We start from the raw sequence: 19,991 nt of genomic DNA, 5'->3' as shown, positions 1-19,991 counted from the left end.
TTGTATGCTCCAGACATAAATTAAAGAAATTAATGAATGTTGCCAGGCAGATTGTATGCCAGGTAATACAGAAATTCTTCACTTTCAAAAACTGTTGGTAAATACATTTTAGCAGACATTGGGAATTTTCCCCTGCCGTCCTAAAATACCAGGCACTCTGATGCCTTTGCCCCTAGAAGACAGAGTTCCTTTTCTCAGACTTTTAAATTTCATGAATTCTTATTATCCCTTCTGAAGTTATTTCCTCTTGTATTTCATATTCTCCTACAGGTAACTGGGGAGAACAACCTTGTTTTCCTCATTCCTTTAGAAGATGTCAGTATTTATGATTTTTTCTCTTATAAAAATTATGAATATGTATATTAATACATTTTAAGTGGCATTCATCTATAACCCAAGTACTTCACCACCCACTGTTTCCATTTTTCACTGTATGGAGGACTATACTAGGTATTATAGACCTTATAATATAGGGGATATTAAAATAAGTTAAAATCATAGACCTTGCACTGAATGACTCAATGAGTGAAGGAGAATATCACAAGGAGACAAGCAAATAACTTGAGATAAATAGTCTAAAGTAAATCATAAGATGGATGCAAATTGACATAAGGATTGTGATGGTCTCTGACCTCTCCAGTTTTGACAGGAGAAAGTAACAAGAGTTATGCAAGGGAAACAGGCACAAACCAACACAGTTTTGGACAAATTGAGATACAATGTCACTGTACTCTGAAGTTTCTTTAGTTTTGCTTTAACATTATATGAGGAGATTTTTATACCACCTATATGTGTTTGAGATAATTGTATAATGAAGACTCAAGTGCCTAGCATCTGGTTCCAACAACTATCCACTATCAATAGGGCCAATATTGTTTTATCTTTGTCCCCTCTAACTTTACATCCCCAGTTATTGAAAGCATATCCAAAGCTTTTTGCTGCATTAATCACTCTTGACACATTCAAATTCTTTCTCCTATTTTCCTTACCCAATCCCACCACCATCCCCCACCCTCCTTTTTATTTTCACTTTTCAGCACTGCCTACTCTGATGGTCACACTCTGACAGGACACAGATCCTTAAAGTTCAGCTCAGAGGGAGGAGCCAGGTCAGCAGTGCCTGATAAGTTCTTCTCTGGACAGATGGCTCCATAGTGGCTGCTCCATCATGGTGTCTGGTGAGGCGAGAGTGTCCATGCAGGTTGTTGGACTGCTCTGGCTTGAGGTGTCTCTGTTCTCTTCTGGTCTCTCCCAGGAAAGGTGCTCTCAAAGCCTCAACTCCCCAGATGTGGTGATTCCCTTGAAGGTTACCAATGGGGGCAGAGGTCCAAATGCTCCAGGCTGGCTCTCCTACAGCCTGCAGTTTGGGGGTCAGAGACACGTTGTCTGCATAAGAACTAAGAAGATCTTGATTTCCAAACCCCTCCCAGTGTTCACCTACACGGACCAGCGCGCCCTTCAGCAGGATCAGCCTTTTGTTCCTAATGACTGCTATTATCATGGTTATGTGGAGGGGGTCCCCGAGTCCCTTGTTGCCCTCAGTACTTGTGCTGGGGGCTTTCAAGGAATGCTGCGGATAAATGACTTTACCTATGAAATCAAGCCCATCAGGCACTCTACTACGTTTGAACACCTGGTATATACGATAAACACTAAAGAGACACAGTTGTCACCTATGAGATGTGGCTTAACAAGTAAAGCAGCACACCAGCAGCTGGAATTTGAAGAGGCTGAGAAATTAACTCTGAAGCAAAATTCTGCGTATAACTGGTGGGCCCATTTGTGGTTTCTGGAGCTGGTTGTGGTGGTAGATCACAATTTCTTCATTTATTCTCAAAGTAATTTCTCAAAGGTGCAGGAGAATGTTTTTGTTGTTGTCAACATAGTGGATTCCATTTATCAGCAGTTGGGTACCTATGTGATTTTGATGGGGATTGAGATTTGGAATCATGGAAATGTTTTTCCACTGATAAGCATAGAACAGGTTCTGGAGGACTTCTCTCAGTGGAAACAAATCAGTCTTTCCCAGCTACAGTATGATGCTGCACATATTTTCATTGAAAATTCACTTATAAGTGTCCTTGGTATAGCCTATGTGGCAGGAATATGTCACCCTCCTCTCGACTGTGGAGTTAATAATTTCAAAGGAGACCCCTGGTCTGTTTTTGCTCTCACTGTAGCTCATGAGTTAGGTCATACTCTGGGTATGAAGCATGATGAAGAATTCTGTGTGTGTGGACAAAGTGCTTGCATCATGAATGCTATCAGGTTGCCAGCAGAGAGATTCACGAATTGTAGCTATGCAGAATTTACAAAGACCACTTTAAACCAGGGATCATGTCTGCACAATCTGCCAATTCCAGGGGCAGTCTTCATGCTGAAGCACTGTGGGAATGGTGTGATTGAAGGAGAAGAGAAGTGTGACTGTGGATCAATAAAGCAGTGTGAACAAGATCCCTGCTGTCTGTTGAACTGCACTCTAAGACCTGGGGCTGCTTGTGCTTTCGGGCTTTGTTGCAAAGACTGCAAGTTCACACCATCAGGGGAGCTCTGTAGACCTCAGATCAATGAATGTGACCTTCCAGAGTGGTGCAATGGGACATCTCATCAGTGCCCAGAAGATGTCCATGTGCAGGACGGGATTCCCTGTAGTGACAGTGCCTTCTGCTATCAAAAGAGCTGCAACAGCCATGATGAACAGTGCAGGGAGATTTTTGGTGAAGGTGCAAAGAGTGCATCTCAGAGATGCTATAAAGAAATCAACTCCCAGGGAAACCGTTTTGGCCACTGTGGTGTAAATGGCACAGCATACCTAAAATGCCCTATTTCAGATAGCTTTTGTGGGAGAGTTCATTGTGAGAATGTGGGGAACATCCCCCACCTGAGAGATCACTCAGATTTGCAATACACTCACATCAATGGTGTCACCTGCTGGAGTGTAGACTATCACTTAGAGATGAGTACACCTGATGTTGGTGAAGTGAAAGATGGCACCATGTGTGGTCCAGGAAAGATCTGCATACACAAGAAGTGTGTCAGCCTCTCTCTTCTGTCACAGTCCTGCTTGCCTGAGACCTGTAACATGAAGGGGATATGCAACAGCAAACATCACTGCCACTGCAGCTATGGGTGGTCCCCGCCCTACTGCCTACACAGAGGCACCGGAGGTAGTGTTGACAGTGGCCCAGCATCTGCCAGAAGGGTCTTCTTGCCAATAGTTGTCCCTCTTGGTTGGTTTGTTTTGCTGTTACCTTTAATTGCTGTATTTATATATCTTCAAAAATGTTTTAGACCCAAGAAGACTAAGACTCACTCTCCCAGTTAAGAATATGACTGTAACCCAATAGCCTATACATTAAGTTTTAGTCTATTGGCAGGAGAGAGATTCCAACATGCCTGTTCAGGAACACATTTCTGACAGTTTGCAGAAAAATGCGGACACCTTGCCTTCTGTCAGTATCAAAGATATTGCCATCAAGCAAAGGTAATTCCTAACGTTTTCCTATCTACTGTTCATGGTTGTAAGAGGCAAATAAAATTCATTTCCCTGCAAGTGAGTTCTCTTTGTGTTTCTTGAGCACAAATATGACTCAGGAAAGGCAGGAGATAGACATCTGGGGACCCAGGGAGGAGTCTCGCCTCTTTTCATTTCTTCCCAAAGTAACTTCTCAGAGTTACACAGGATGTATTTGCTGTTGTCAGCCTAGTGGATTCCATTTATCAGCAGTTGTGATTTTGATTGGGACTGAGATTTAGAATCATGGAAATGTTTTCCCATTGAAATGCACAGAACAAGCAAAGACTGCAATGCAATTCATGCCATCAGTGGAACTGTGTAGATATAAGGTCAGTAAGAGTGATCTTCCAGAGTGCTGCAATGGGACATCTCATCGGTGCCAGAAGATGTACATGTGCAGGACAGGTTTTCCCTGTAGTGACAGTGCCTACTGTTACCAAAAGTGAAATGATAAAGTTGCAAAATTACTTAATTTTCTAACACTGTGATCCAAAATCTGAAAAGAAGGGTAACAATAATGCTTTCCCATCCAACCTCTAGGGGTTATTAGGTAAACAAAAGAGAGAAAGGAGTGGTTTCTTATTAAACTATAAACAGATTGTTTTTAACAAAAATTCCTGACACTGTTCCTTCTGCTTCCTAGCCAAGCTTATCTGCTCTAACACTTTGCGTTAATTTGGCAGTTTGCATATCCTCTTTGAGGATTTTTTTTGAATACCAGAATATAATCTTCAAGAGGGCAGAGTTGTTTTAACTGTTTTCTGCTCACTGTTATGTCCCAATAGCTAGAACAGTGCCAGATAAACAATAATAAAATTAATTTGGAAATGAAAAAAAAATACTCTGGTCCTGTTTTAAAAACTACTATAGCTCTTCTTCAAAATTGAACTTTGAATATTTAAAATGTGTATTTATAATGCTCTTTTTGTACTTGTCCTTCACTATCTTTTAGTTCCCAGTTTATGATCTCCTCAGTCTATTCTCAGTATAGCTGGAAGTCTTGTCTCTTGAAAACGCATTTCTATATCAGATACCCTCTGTATATGGTCCAGACAACTTCCAAATGCCTCTCTTTCTCAACTGAATTAAACTTTTTGATATCATTTTCCACTATCCTTTGCACATTTTGCATCCTCCAGCTATTTTCTGCTTTAAATATACTTAGCTGTGTCATACCTCTGCACATCTGTACATCAATTCCCATTCCCCAAATTCTGTTTACCACCCTCTCCAACCCCCTTGCCTTGGAAAACTCTCATTTTCCTCTCAACAGAGGTGAAGCAAAACATCTTTGTAAAAGCATTTCCTTGTGAAATGCTTGTTCTACTTGTGTGCTTCTGTCACTTTGTGCTCACTGCTTGGAGGCATTCTAGGAACAGATGAGGAATAGAAGGTAACAATGGATCACCCAGAAACAGAAAGAAGAAACCGATGTTTAGTGGAGTCACAGAAACAGGGAAGCAAGGACCAAGGACATAAGCTGATTAAATTAGTTTTAGAACACAAATCAGAGATTTACTCACATGTTTTCAGTATACATAATCATATGGAGACAAAAGGCAGCTGCTCCAATTTATTGTTTCTCTTTTGAAATTATTTTGTGTATGTTGTTATTTTTCAGTTGCTAGGTCATATCCAACTCTTGCAACCCCAAGGAGCCCATTAAGCTCCTCTGTCCATGGGGTTTTCCAGGCAAGAGTACTGGAGTGGGTTGCCATTTCCTTCTCCAGGGGATCTTCCCGACCAGGGGTGGAACCCGCATCTCCTGCACTGGCAAGTGAATTCTTTACCACTGAACCACAAGGTAAGCTCCTGTTTTTGTATAAAAATATTAAATTTGGTTACAGTCAAATTTATCAATCTAATATTATTTACATTCACTGGGTTTTACATTTTTCACTTGTGGTAAATTTGAGATAATCCTTTTTATTTTCTGGGATTATGCTGACATCAGTTTTCATGCTCAAATTTGGACTTTATTTTACTATAAGAAATGAAATCTTCAATTATTTACTAAGAAAAAACCCCCCTCAAATTGTCAGAGAGCAAAGAGAATCATCAAGAAGTAAAATTCCTTAAATATATTTAAAAATTAAACACATACCCATTGCAGCAATGGACATGCAAAATATAATTTGCATAATTGAGAGTGTCTTTCTATAGATCAGAATCAAAAAGTAGAAACAATGAAAAAAAACAGAATGCTCAATTATTTTTCCTTTAAACTCCTTTATGACTTAGCATGGCTAGATTAAGGAATTAGAAAATAAAACATATCCTTACCTAGGAGTGCCACCAGGGTTAGCAGAATTGCAATGTGTTTCATTCCTTTTCTTTTATGGAAATACAGGAGAATGCAGACAATTAATATTTCTAAAACCTAAAAAGGAAAAGATAGGAAGAGTAAAGTGTAAATTATTCTACACAAAGTCTTCAGAACGCCAAACTTCTTTTTTGATTTTGCAACGATTACCGTAGGAGGGTTGAGCATGACTAGAGTTCCCAAGAACAATTCTAAATATATGAGAACAACATAAGGAGCCTCAGCCATCCAGACTCCGAGTTCTAACGTCACCTGCAGGGTAATGACACCTAGCTCTAGATCTCCAGTTCTCCCTGCAACTCCACTCTCATTTAAGCAGTTGTCTACCAGACATTCCCACATGCATGTTCAAAAGCCATATCATATGAATATGGGTAACACTTAACTCTTTTTGAGGGGGAGGGGCTGTACCATGTGGCATGTGGGATCTTGGTTCCCTGACCAGGGATGGAACCTGTGTACCCTTCACTTGAAGTGTTCTCTGGACTACCAGAGAAGTCCCAATACTTAACTCTTTTTCCTCCCCCTCTCCATCAGCAAGGTTGAATTGTTATGGCTCATTCCCAATGGTACAACAACAATGACAAAAAAAGAAATGAAATAGAAACCCAAACATATGTTTTTTTTTCAAATGGCTATCCAGTTGTTCCAATGTTTTACTAACAAATTAAGATTCTGTATTATATTTTAATTTGTTAGAGTCATATTATTTTCCTTGCAAAATTTTTTCAAGAAGTTGTAATATTTGCAATATTTCTAATTTTATGAAAAGCTGCATTGTTATTTTATGTTGGCTGAGTTAATTAGGGCTGAATCTGTCAATTATATCAAGATTAGTGGTTAAAATTAACCTCCTCATAATGAACAGAGTCATAATTGGAGTTCCCTAAAAAGTATGCACTGAGATCAAGGTTTAGGTGGAGTTAATTTACATGGGAGGCACAAAATTGAGTATATTATGAGCAAATTTCCACTGTGGGCTACTGGAGCCATTCCCTGTAAACTCTCTAAGTCATGTGAACACAAAATTGAGTATATTATGAGCAAATTTCCACTGTGGGCTACTGGAGCCATTCCCTGTAAACTCTCTAAGTCATGTGAAACACACCCTAGAATATCCCTCCATGTTGTAGGAGAAAGCTGTCAGAAAAAGAAGTGAGATACAGCATTTGAAGTAGGAAACTGCCCAGGATGGAAAATTGTCACAGCAGGAAACTGCCTCCTGCACAGTGAACTTAGGTGGAACAGGGAGGCGCAGGGTGGGCCATCAGCTACTACTGCACCCAGGTTCTCTAGAAAATAGATGCTGAGCCAAGGATTACATGCATTTGACCTTCTGTGGTATGATGACAATTTCTATACAGACTAGTGGCTTCTGACTTTACAGCAGTGTATTTGGCCCGTCCACGGAGCAGGCTAGAAGCAAAAAGGAGTTAATACATCTGGAAGCAACTCTTAATCAATGAGAAAGATTTTGCGAATAAATCGCACAGTTTCCCAAGTCCTCATGGAACAATTCTGAGGTGTCTGACAGTGTCTCTCAGAGAGTCCACAGTAGAACTGTGTCCTAGTTGCTCACGTGGTCACTCACTAATGTATGCATGATTTACTTTTATCCCTTCCCTGTCTCAGTTGTAAAGTTGGGCATGGTATGAAAGTCCCAAGACCTCTAAATGTTTACAGAGAATCTCAGCCTACAGACTATGCTGAAAATAATACCCAAGATTTGTCACACAGCTGCAAAATTATAAAGATTTAGATCTCTGGTATGTTTCCTATGTAAAAATTAAAGGTCCTCTTAGGAGAGAAGTGTTACCTTAAGATTTGGGATGAGAACATTTGAGGAGGTGCTTTTGAAAACTTGAATAGGGAGATTTTCTTGAACACTCTGGGCCAGCAGAACTCATTCCTTAATGCTTGCTATAAGAGAGCAGCCTCTCATTACCTGGAGACCAGGCTTCACCAAAGATGATGCTTCACTCCTGAAAATCTGTCCTTAATTTTCCCTCATAGCATCTAGACCAATAACTAGCATCAGTCCTCAAAATGGTCCAAGCGGGGCTGTACAGTTCTTGGTATGAGAGGAACTGGATCATTGCTCAAAAGAACTATGGGAAGTGGCTAATATATGACCTTAGGAGTCAGGTAGAGTGCCTGAAGAACTATGGATGGAGGTTCATAACATTGTACAAGAGAAATTGATCGAAACTATTCCCAAGAAAAAGAAATGCAAAAGGGCAAAATGGTTATCTAAGAAGGCTTTGATGGAGCAAGATGGAGCTCCATCAAATCAATGGAGAAAGATGGTGGAGTAGAAGGACGTGTGCTCATCTTCTCCTGCGAGAACTTCAATTGCAACTTGCTGATGAACAACCATTGACAGGAGAATGTTGGATCCCACCAAAAAAAGATGCCCCACATCCAAGGGCAAAGGAGAAGCCCCAGCAAGATGGTAGGAGGGGCAAAATCATGTCTAGAATCAAACCCCATACTCACCAGAGATGCTTGGAGGGCTGAAACAAAATCTTGTGCACACTACACCCAGAGACCCCACAGAGACTGAGCCAGACCAACCTTGGGGTGTTTGAGTATCTCCTGTGGAGGCACAGGTCAACGGTGGCCTGCCACAGGGGCAGTGGCTCTTGCTGCAGCAGACCTAGGTCGCACAGCGTGTGGCATAAGCCCTCTTGGAGGAAGTCACAATTAACCCCACCATAGAGCCACCAAGCAGACAACTCACAAACTGCAGAACAATTATACCAAATAAATTCTCACACTATTAAGAAAGTTCTAGGAACCACAACAGATTTCCCAACCTGGGGGTCTGGCAAAGGGACTGAGAACCCCCAGGGAATTTGACTTTGGAGGCGAGTAGGATTTGATTACAGAACTTACACAGGACTGGGGAAACAGACTCTTGGAGGGCACAAACAAAACCTTTTGAGCACCAGGACCCAGTAGAAAAGAGCAGTGACCCTACAAGAGACTGACCCAGACTTGCCTGTGAGTCTCCAGGAGACTCTAGCGGAGGCATGGGTCAACAGTGGCCTGCTGCAGCGTCAGGGACACTGAATACAACAGTGCATGCAGAAGACCTTTTGAAGGAGGTTGCCATTATCTTCATTCAGTTCAGTTGCCGAGTTGTGTCCAACTCTTTGCAACCCCATGGACTGCAGCACACCAGGCTTCCCTGTCCATCACCAACTCCCGGAGCTCACTCAAATTCATGTCCATCGAGTCGGTGATGCCATCCAACCATCTATCTAACCCTCTATCATCCCCTTCTCCTCCTGCCTTCAATCTCTCCCATCATTGGGGTCTTTTCCAATGAGTCAGTTCTTTACATCAGGTGGCCAAAGTATTGGAGTTTCAGCTTCAGCATCAGTCCTTTCAATGAATATTCAGGACTGATTTCCTTTAGAATTGACTGGTTGAATCTTCTTGCTGTCCAAGGGACTCTCAAGAGTCTTCTCCAACACCACAGTTCAAAAGCATCAATTCTTTGGCCCTCAGCTTTCTTTATAGTCCAGCCCTCACATCCATACATGACTACTGAAAAAACCATAGCTTTGACTAGATATACCCTTGTCAGCAAAGTAATGTCTTTGTTTTTTAATACACTGTCTAGGTTGGTCATAGCTTTTCTTCCAAGGAGTAAGCGTCTTTTAATTTCATGGCTGCAGTCACCAGTGATTTTGGAGCCCCCCAAAATAAAGTCTGACACTGTTTCCACTGTTTACCCCTCTAGTTGCCATCAAGTGATGGGACCAGGTGCCATGATCTTAGTTTTTTGAGTGTTGAGTTTTAAGCCAGGTTTTTCACTCTCCTCTTTCATTTGCATTAAGAGGCTCTTTAGTTCTTCTTAGATTTCTGCAATAAGGGTGGTGTCATCTGCATATCTGAGGTTATTGATATTTCTCCCAGCAATCTTGATTCCAGCTTGTACTTCATCCAGCCTGGCATTTTGCATGATGTACTCTGCATCTAAGTTAAATAAACAGGGTGACCATATACAGCCTTGATGTACTCGTTTCCTGATTTGGAACCAGTCTGTTGTTCCATGTCCATTCTAACTGTTGCTTCTTGACCTGCATACACGTTTTGCAGCAGGCAGGTCAGGTGGTTTGGTATTCATATCTCTTGAAGAATTTTCCACAGTTTGTTGTGATCCATACAGTCTAAGGAATTTAACATAGTCAATGAAGCAGAAATAGATATTTTCCCAGAATTCTCTAGCTTTTTCCATGATCCAATGGATGTTGGCAATTTGATCTCTGGTTCCTCCGCCTTTTCTAAATCCAGCTTGAACATCTGGAAGTTCTAGTTCATGTACTGCTGAAGCTTAACTTGAAGGATTTTGAGCATTACCTTGTTAGCATGTGAAATGAGTGCAATTGTATAGTAGTTGGAACATTCTTTGGCATTGCCCCTTTTTGCAATTGGAATGAAAACTGACCTTTTCCAGTCCTGTGAGTTTCCCAAATTTGCTGGCATATTGAGTGCCGCACTTTAACTGCATTATCTTTCAGGATTTGAAATAGCTCAGCTGGAATTCCATCACCTTCACTAGTTTTGTTCATAGTGATGCGTCCTAAGGCCCACTTGACTTCACACTTCAGGATGTCTGGCTCTAGGTGAGTGCACACCATTTTGCTTATTTGGGTAGTTAAAATCTTTTTGTACAGTTCTTCTGTGTATTCTTGCCAGCTCTTCTTAATTTCTTCTGCTTCTGTTAGGTCTACACCATTTCTGTCCTTTATTGTGCCCAACTTTGCATGAAATGTTCCCTTGGTATCTCTAATTTTCTTGAAGAGATCTCTAGTCTCCTCCATTCTATTGCTTTCCTGTATTTCTTTGCACTGTTCACTTAAAAGGGCTTTCATTTATCCCTGCTATTCTTTGGAACTGCATTAAGATGGGTTTATTTTTCCTTTTCTCTTTTGCCTTTTCACTTCTCTTCTTTTCTCAGCTATTTGTAAGGCCTCCTCAGACAACCATTTTGCCTTTTTGCATTTCTTTTTCTTGGGGATGGCTTGATCACTGCCTCCTGTACAATGTTACAAACCTCAGTCCATAGTTCATTGGCACTCCGTCTATCAGATCTAATCCTTTGAATCTATTTCTTACTTCCACTGAATCATAAGGGGATTTGATTTAGGTCATACCTGAATGTTCTAGTGGTTTTCCCTATTTTTTTTCAATTTAAATCTGAATGTTGCAATAAGTAATTCATCACAGTCAGTTCCCTGTTTTGTTTTTGCTGACTATATAGAGCTTCTCCATCTTTGGATGCAAAGAATATAATCAATCAGATTTCAGTATTGACCATATGGTGATGTCCATATGTAGAGTTGTCTCTTGTGTTGTTGCAAGAAGGTGTTTGTTGTGACCAGTGTGTTCTCTTGGCAAAACTATTAGCCTTTGCCCTTCTTCATTTTTTAGTCCAGGGCCAAACTTGCCTGTTACTCCAGGTATCTCTTGACTTCCTACTTTTGCATTCCAGTCCCCTGTGATGAAAAGGACCTCCTTTTTCGGTGTTAGTTCTAGAAGGTCTTGTAGGACTTCATAGAACCGTTCAACTTCAGCTTCTTCAGCTTTAATGGTTGGGGCATAGACTTGGATTACTGTGATATTTAATGTTTTGCCTTGGAAACAAACTGAGATCATTCTGTCATTTTTGAGATTGCACCCAAGTACTGCATTTCAGAGTCTTGTGTTGACCATGAGGGCTACTCCATTTCTTCTAAGGGATTCTTGCCCACAATAGTAGATATAATGGTCATCTGAATTAAATTTGCCCATTCCTTTCCATTTTAGTTCACTGATTCCTAAAATGTTGATGTTCAATGTTGCCATCTCCTGTTTTGACAATATTTCAACATAAATCAACATGCCTTAAAATAACTTTTGGTTAACAGGACAAATCATGATATTAGAAAATATTTCAACTGCATGAAAATAAACTTACTATATTTATTCAAATAGAATATGTAATATGCAATTACTGTAGAATATTGCTTATTCTAGGATCTCACATAAATTTCAATAGTATGCATTCTTTTGAGAATTGCTTCTTTCACTCAGTATATTTTCGAAGATTCATCCATGCTACCTATTCATGAAGTCTTGATGGTATTGGCATAAGAAAAGATATATAGATCAATGGGACAGAATAGGGAGTCCAGAAAGAGTTTTTTTGCTTTGTTTTCATGATAGTTCATTATTAACGTGTAGAAAAGCAACAGATTTCTGTGTATTAGTCTTGTATCCTACAACTCTATTGAACTTATTAATTAGTTTCAATCATTTTTTGCTGGAGACCTCAGGATTTTCTCCATATATTACCATATCATCTGCAAATAGTGACAGGTTACTCTTTCTTGGATAACTTTTATTTCTTTTTCTCATCTGACTGCTATGGCAAAGACTTGCAATGATGTGTTAAATATAATTGGTTAGAGTGGATTTTAGAGAAAAAGTTTCAACATTGGGTATGACGTTAGTGTGGGTCTGTCATAATGGCCTTTATTATGCTGCGATACATTCCTTTTGTACCCACTTGGATGAAAGTTTTTATCCTGAATCCTCGAGGTTGAATTTTGTCAAATGCTTTTTCTGTGTCTATGGAGATGATTATGTGCTTTTTATCCTTCCTTTTGTTAATGTGGTATATGACATTGATTTTTTTCAAATGTTGACTCATTCTCACATCTCTGGACTAAATTCCACTTGATTATGGTATTTAATCCTTTCTACATATTGTTGAATTTTCTTTTTTTAAACTTTATTTACACATTTTCAATTAAAATAGAATAGGCATAAACCCGAGGAGAGGGAAAAAAAAAATCAGGATGATGTACCACTGTCATTCTATGAGCAGGGAGGAGGCAGGAAATGGAACAGATGAGCAGAAAAATGTCCTGAGACTAGGCTACATAACGTGTAAATGCCTTGATCAAGTCTTAGCCAACTTAATCTACACTTGAAAAAAGGAGCCAAGGTTCATCTTATTTAGTTCAAGAATTTTTACACTGAATATTAGTGCTTCATTTCTCAGAAAATGATTCTAGTTACTATTATAAGGAAGAAGTTCCCATTACACAAGGACTGCTGCTGCTGCTAAAAACCTCAATACCGTCAGACTGCGCAGCTTGTGTACATCTCCTTTGAATGCAGAACTGCATCTGGCTTTAGAAAGGCAGCAATCATTACATCTTGGCTTTTATTCTAGATGCTTAACGTAGTTAAGGTGACAATTCAAGCACATTAAGTAGTTAAAATGTAATGATAATCAAAATAGTCTCTTACAGCTACATACATTCTCTAATAATGCTTACATGGAATAAAACCAGTGTTACTTAATTGGTGTGTGACACACAGAGAACTGAAAAAAGTAATTATAAATGTACTACAGTGACACGGTAAAAATGCAAATACCGCACAGAACTAAAGAGATCCGACAGCACTTCTTGATACCCAGGGTGAAGGTGATGGGTCTAACACAGAGCTGAGCCTACATCAGTCATTCCACTCACAAAGCTTGTGAAAGATTCAGTTTAGATCAGTTCAATCGCCCAGTTGTGTCCAACTCTTTGCGACCCCATGGACTGCACCATGCCAGGCGTCCCTGTCTATCACCAACTCCCAGAGCTCACTCAAACTCATGTCCATCCAGTCGGTGATACCACTAACCATCTCATCCTCTGTCATCCCCTTCTCCTCGTGTCTTCATTCTTCCCCAGCATCGGGGTCTTTCCAATGAGTCAGTTCTTCACATCAGGTGACCAAAGTATTGGAGCTTCAGCATCAGTCCTTCCAATGAATGTTCAGGACTGATTTCCCTTAGGATGGACTGGTTTGATCTCCTTGCAGTCCAAGGAACTTGCAAGAGTCTTCTCCAACACCACATTTCAAAAGCATCAGTTCTTTAGCACTCAGCTTTCTTTACAGTCCAACTCTCACATCCATACCTGACCACTGGAAAAACCATAGCTTTGACTAGATGGACTTTTGTTGGCAAAGGAATGTCTCTGCTTTTTAATATGCTGTCTAGGTTGGTCATAGCTATTCTTCCAAGGAGCAAGCATCTTTTAATTTCATGGCTGCAGTCACCATCTGCAGTTATTTTGGAGCCCAGTGATTTTGATCCTGGGATCAGGTTCCCAGGAAAGAAACTAGTCTGTGGAAGTCTTTTCAACTGTAAAACCAGGATAAGATTACAACTATCTTGATGTCTGAACAAGATACCAGATCGAACAGTAAGATTCCCAGCCCTACTGGGAAGGTCTTCACACAGCAAATGCTCACTGGCTCCTGGAAGGCTTCATATGCATAATATAAAGGCAAGTTGCTGAAGACTTAAGGCGAACTTCTGGGAAGTTTCCACTGTGCCCTGAATTTTAAACCTCAGGAATGGTGTGATCCATCAAGCTTCTCATCATGCTTGGAGGAATGGTGTGATCCAGCAAGCTTTTCATTCTGCTTGGCACCATCTGTTTAATAATGTGTCCAAAGATAAAAGCAGACATGATTATAATAGAACTATATTTAACTATATTTCCAGCTGTGGACAGTACATCTGCGATTCAAGAGTCCTTCAGTCCAATGACGTGCTGTCCATTGACCTCACAGGTGTTGTGTTCTGAGAGAAGACCATTTCTAGCTGAAGAATTATCTTTCACAATGGACGTGATTTTTCCATTTTTTAAAGACAAAGTCGACCTGTCCAGTACTATCCTTATTCAAGGTAATTGTCTGTTCAAAGGGCCTGTCATGAATGGTCATGGTGATCTTCTCCCCAAAAGCCTGTTTGAACACCCTGAGTGCCTGATCTGAGCTCCAGCCCACACAGTTCTCCTTGATCTGCAGCACCTGGTTCCCAAACCACAGACCCACCAGGGAGGACTGACAGGGATCCAGCCCTAGTGGATCCAGGGTATTTAGAAGCGGGGACAGAGTTGGCGTCCTAGGAAAGAACTTATTTAATTACAGATATATAGAGAGTTTATAAATGGATAGTGTAGTAGGAAATATTAGTGGAGAAAAAGATGCTGAATAACTTGGTTTACGTGGGATACCAATAAAATTCCAAGACAAGGAATTTGCACCATCTACATTGGGCCACCAGTGCCACTTGAATATTGGAAGGTGCCCCTCCTTGGGCTCCTTCTCGCATGGAACTTAAAAGCCGGGGCAAGTAAGTAGACGTGGTGAGCACCCATGCTCCAGATGGGAATTCAGCCAGAAAAAAACAGGAAGCAAGAAAGAAACGACACGGGGAAATCAGTCTTTCCAGAAACTGATCCAATTTCTTTATTTTTTAGGTTTGCTTATATACCTTTTGTTATACATAGGGATGAATAGAGAGTCACGTGGGGGTCAGCAGTCCTGACCTTTATCAAAATCAGGTGCTTCACATAAATGTATTAAAAAAAAGGTCTTAGGGGTTTTACATCATCTTCTCGCCATGAGGCCTGCTGACATTTTATGATCCTTTCTTTCTGATAACCCAAAACTTATTTTTTCCAAGGGTGTTTTTTCTTAAACCAGGTCCCACCCTCTGAAGTAGCAGATAAAGTTGCATTCCTATAGGGTGAGGGTGTAGTGGGTTACAACTAAGAAAGGAGTTTATTTAACCTAAGGTTAACATGATTAATCTTAAAGGTTAATACTTATTTCTCCTATATGCTAGTTATAGTCATTATAAGGGCAGGGAATATGGAGATTTAGCAGCAAACATCAGCCCAACGAATGAAAACTCTTCACCAATGTTCCCCTTAAGATCTATTTAGTCTTAAGATAGTGATAAAGTTACATTTTTACATAGCAAGGACACAGTGATTTATAACAAAGTACAGTGATCTATAACAAAAGAGAAAATTCATTAACTCAAAGAGTCTAGTATTGCTAACATCAAAAACTACTATATTTCCTTTTCTATATTCCAAATACATTAATATATTCCCAGGTGCCTAAGGATATGGAGCCCTGGCGGCAATCATTGACTCAACAATGAGAAAAGCCCTATGCTAATTAAGATTTTCAAAATACTCCAAATTCTCTGTGCTGTTTATGGTTGAGAGGTAGTAAACAATCATGTGGTAGTGGCAGGGGTGTGGATAATCCTGTCACACAAGCTAGTCTGCCAGCAGAGAGGTTTGACCTGAGACACCCTTGTCACACCCAGGGCAGGAAATTAGCAGCAATTATTGGCACAACAAATGAAAAACCCTTCACCAATATAATTCCTAACCAACCCACGATACTAACAATTTCCAACTTCCCAAAAATCTGCCTTTAGTAAGTCTAAAACATCTCATGCCTCTCACGGTTGGGAGGCTGTAAACAATCACATGTGGCCAGACAAACCTGTACAGGCAGGCTAGATAACCTTCAGAGGAGTTCATAAGTTGAAACACCCTTGTCACGCCCAGGAATTTTTATTGACTTGGAGCTGTAAGTTAACTCCTTTTCCAAGAGAGGTAATGGGGGTCAGCCCCCCGTAAAGTTAGAGGTATAGGTGAGAGCATAAAACAGACTCTGGTTTTGGGAGTAGATGCTCGGGAACGGCGTTTCCTGAGGCTCGATCCCACCTTTGCGTATGCCGAAGCCTCCTTCATGACCTTTGCCATGGGCGGAGTTCCTCACGCTGGCTCCCAGCAGAGGACCAAGACTAGGCCTGGACAAGCTGAACAAACGCACCATTGTCTATGGATTTCAGCCTGAGCCCGATTTTGTGTGTGTGTGTGTTCTAATCCTTACACAAGATGACTTCCCAGATTCCTTAATCCCTGCTCTGCAGATTCCCATGTCACCACCAGTGACTGGAAGTCCATGCCAACCAACTGCCCCTGACTTGGTGCTCCAGGAACCATGGCCCTATTTGCACGTATTTCTTCTTTTTATTTAAACTCAGGCCCATGTACTGAGAGAACTCTGGATATAGTTTAGGACAGAGATTTCCATCTGGAGAGACAGGAGCAGAGGCTTCAGATAAAATCGCTGGGTTGGCAGGGTTTGCGGAAAAGGCAGCCTGAGCCTGAATCACCTTGTCTGCCTTCAGGTCTTCAGGCAACGGGTACAGAGACATTTTTGCAGGATTCTGCGAGCCTGCTGAGACCCGCTAACTGCCGCTGCCGCTGCTGCTGCCAACCACTGGCTCAAACTTCTGAGACCCCCGGTTGGCTACTATTTTCTAGAGGATTTTTGCATCTATATTCATCAGGGATATTGGCCTGTAATATTCTTTTTCTGTAGTGCCTTTGGTTTTGGTGTCAGGGTCATGGTGGCCTCGAAGAATAAATCTGGAACTCTTCAGTGTTCTTTAATTTTTTGGAATAGTTTGAGAAGGATAGGTAATAATTCTTTGTTTGTTAGAATTCCCCTGTGAAGGCTTCAAGTGTTGGACTTTTGTTTGCTGGGAGTTTTTGGATTACTAGTTCAATTTTACTACCAGTGATCAGTCTGTTCAGATTATCTGTTTCTTCCTGATTCTTTCTTGGAAAATTGTAGAAATTTAATATCTAGAAATTTATCCACTTCTTCTTTGGTTGTTGGTTTGTTGGCATATATCTGTTCATAATATTCTCTTATGATTGAGTTTCTGTGATACTGGTTTTAATTTATCAACCTGCATTTTTAATTTTGCTTACTCGGGTCCTTTATCTCTTTTCTTTTCATTAAAAGCTTATCAATTTGCTTTTTCTTTAAAAAAATCTAGCTCTTTGCTTCATTGGTCTTTTCTATTAGTGGTTTGTTTGTTTTGGTCTTTATTTCCTCTCTGATCTCTATTATTTCCTTCCTTTTGCTGACATTGGGCCTTGTTTGCTCTCTTCTAATTCCTTCAGATGGTCAATTAGGATGGTTATTTGACATGTTTCTTGTTTGCTTGGTAGGCCTGTATCACTACAAACATCCCTGTTCAAATTGCCTTCAGTGCATCCCATAGACTTTTGAAAGTTCTAGTTTTATTTTCATTTTTCTTGTATTTTCTGAGTTTCTATTTCTTCATTGACACATTGTTTTTAGTACTGTGTTTATTTAGTTCTGATGTGTTTGTGTTTTTCCCATTTTTCTTTCTGTAATTAATTTCTAGTTTCATACCATTGTGCTGGGGAAAAGGCCTGATATAATTTCTATCCTCTTAAACATGTTGAGGTTTGTTGTCTAGTATGTGATCTATCTGAAAGAATCTTCTATATGCACTTGAAAAGAAGACATTCTGCTGATTTTGGATGGAATTTCCTGTGTGTGTATACATATATATAAATATATGTATAAATATATATGTAGTTCAGTTTAGTTCAGTTGCTCAGTCGTGTCCAACTCTTTGTGACCCCATGAATCGCAGCACGCCAGGCCTCCCTGTCCATCACCATCTCCCAGAGTTCACTCAGACTCATGTCCATCGAGTCCGTGATGCCATCCAGCCATCTCATCCTTGGCCGTCCCCTTCTCCTCCTGCCCCCAATCCCTCCCAGCATCAAAGTCTTTTCCAATGAGTCAACTCTTCCCATGAGGTGGCCAAAGTATTGGAGCTTCAGCTTTAGCATCATTCCTTCCAAAGAAATCCCAGGGCTGATCTCCTGCAGAATGGACTGGTTGGATCTCCTTGCAGTCCAAGGGACTCTCAAGAGTCTTCTCCAACACCACAGTTCAAAAGCATCAATTCTTCGGCACTCAGCCTTCTTCACAGTCCAACTCTCACATCCATACATGACCACAGGAAAAACCAGAGCCTTGACTAGGCAGACCTTAGTCAGCAAAGTAATGTCTCTGCTTTTGAATATACTGTCTAGGTTGGTCATAACTTTTCTTCCAAGGAGTAAGCGTCTTTTAATTTCATGGCTGCAGTCACCATCTGCAGTGATTTTGGAGCCCCAAAAAATAAAGTCAGCCACTGTTTCTACTGTTTCCCCATCTATTTGCCGTGAAGTGATGGGACCGGATGCCATGATCTTCGTTTTCTGAATGTTGAGCTTTAAGCCAACTTTTTACTCTCCTCTTTCACTTTCATCAAGAGGCTTTTTAGCTCCTCTTCACTTTCTGCCATAAGGGTGGTATCATCTGCATATCTGAGGTTATTGATATTTCTCCCGGCAATCTTGATTCCAGCTTGTGTTTCTTCCAGTCCAGCGTTTCTCATGATGTACTCTGCATAGAAGTTAAATAAGCAGGGTGACAATATACAGCCTTGACGTTCTCCATATGTAACATATATATAAGTATATGTACATATATATATAAATATGTACATATATAAATATATATTAAGTGCAACTGGTCTAATGTGTCATTTCAGGGCACTGTTTCCTTATTAATTTTCTATCTGGATGATCTGTTCCCTGATTTAAAGGGGACCGTTTAAGTCCCTTACTATTAATGTGCTATTGTCAATTTCTGCATTTATGCCTTTGAATGTTTTCTTTATATATTTGGGTGCTCTCATTTAGTTGCACATATGTTAACAAATGTTATAGCCTCTTCTTGTACTGATTTATCATTATATAATGCTATTCTTTGATTTTATTATAAACTTTGTTTTAAAGTCAACTTTGTCTGATATGAATATTATTACCTAGGTTTCTTTTTATCTCCATTTGCATGAAATATCTTTTTCCATCTCCTCACATTTAGTCTGTGTCTTTAGATCTGAAGTGTGTCTCTTGTAGGCAGCATATAGATTGGTCTTGTTTTTTTTAATCCAATTAGCCACCTATGTCTTTAAGATTTGCTTATTTGGAGCTGTGCTGAGTCTTCACTGCTGTGCATGGGCTTCCTCTAGTTTCAGTGAGCAGGAGCTACACTCGAGTTGTGGTGTGTGAACTTCTCGTTGTGGTGGCTTCTCTTGCTGTGGAGCTTGGGTTTAGGCATGCTTGCTTCAGTAGTTCTGGCGTGTGGGCTCAGTAGTCGTGGCTCATGGGCTCTAGAACACTGGCTCTGTATTTGTGGCACACAGCATTCATTGCTCCATGGCAAGTGGGATCTTCCTGAACCAGGGCTTGAACCTGTGTCCCCTGCAATGGCAGGTAGATTCTTAACTACTGGGCTACCAGGGAAGCCCAACCCTATGTCTTTTGATTGAAGCATTTAATCCATTGACACTTAATGTGATTATTGATAGGTATGTACATGTTGCCATTTTGTTGCTTA

At 40.4% G+C, this 19,991-nt stretch overlaps 1 protein-coding gene and 1 pseudogene across 1 annotated transcript; one reads left to right on the top strand and one right to left on the bottom strand.

The window, feature by feature from the left end:
• Window positions 1-966: 966 nt before the first annotated feature.
• Window positions 967-3,545, top strand: ADAM21 (ADAM metallopeptidase domain 21). Its single transcript, XM_040226175.1, has one exon. The coding sequence runs from the start codon at window positions 1,169-1,171 to the stop codon at window positions 3,323-3,325; it is 2,157 nt and encodes a 718-aa protein (XP_040082109.1). The 5' UTR covers window positions 967-1,168; the 3' UTR covers window positions 3,326-3,545.
• Window positions 3,546-14,031: 10,486 nt separating this feature from the next.
• On the bottom strand, window positions 14,032-17,483 carry LOC120852758 (annotated as a pseudogene).
• Between the last annotated feature and the right edge of the window lie 2,508 nt (window positions 17,484-19,991).

This window comes from Oryx dammah, unplaced genomic scaffold (genome assembly GCF_014754425.2).
Source record: "Oryx dammah isolate SB20612 unplaced genomic scaffold, SCBI_Odam_1.1 HiC_scaffold_26, whole genome shotgun sequence".
NCBI lineage: Eukaryota > Metazoa > Chordata > Mammalia > Artiodactyla > Bovidae > Oryx > Oryx dammah.
This window is presented reverse-complemented; position numbering and strand designations above follow the sequence as displayed.

Coding starts and splice junctions, on each gene's coding strand:
- ADAM21 (XM_040226175.1), top strand. CDS start 1,169: ATGGTGTCTGGTGAGGCGAGAGTGTCCATGCAGGTTGTTGGACTGCTC.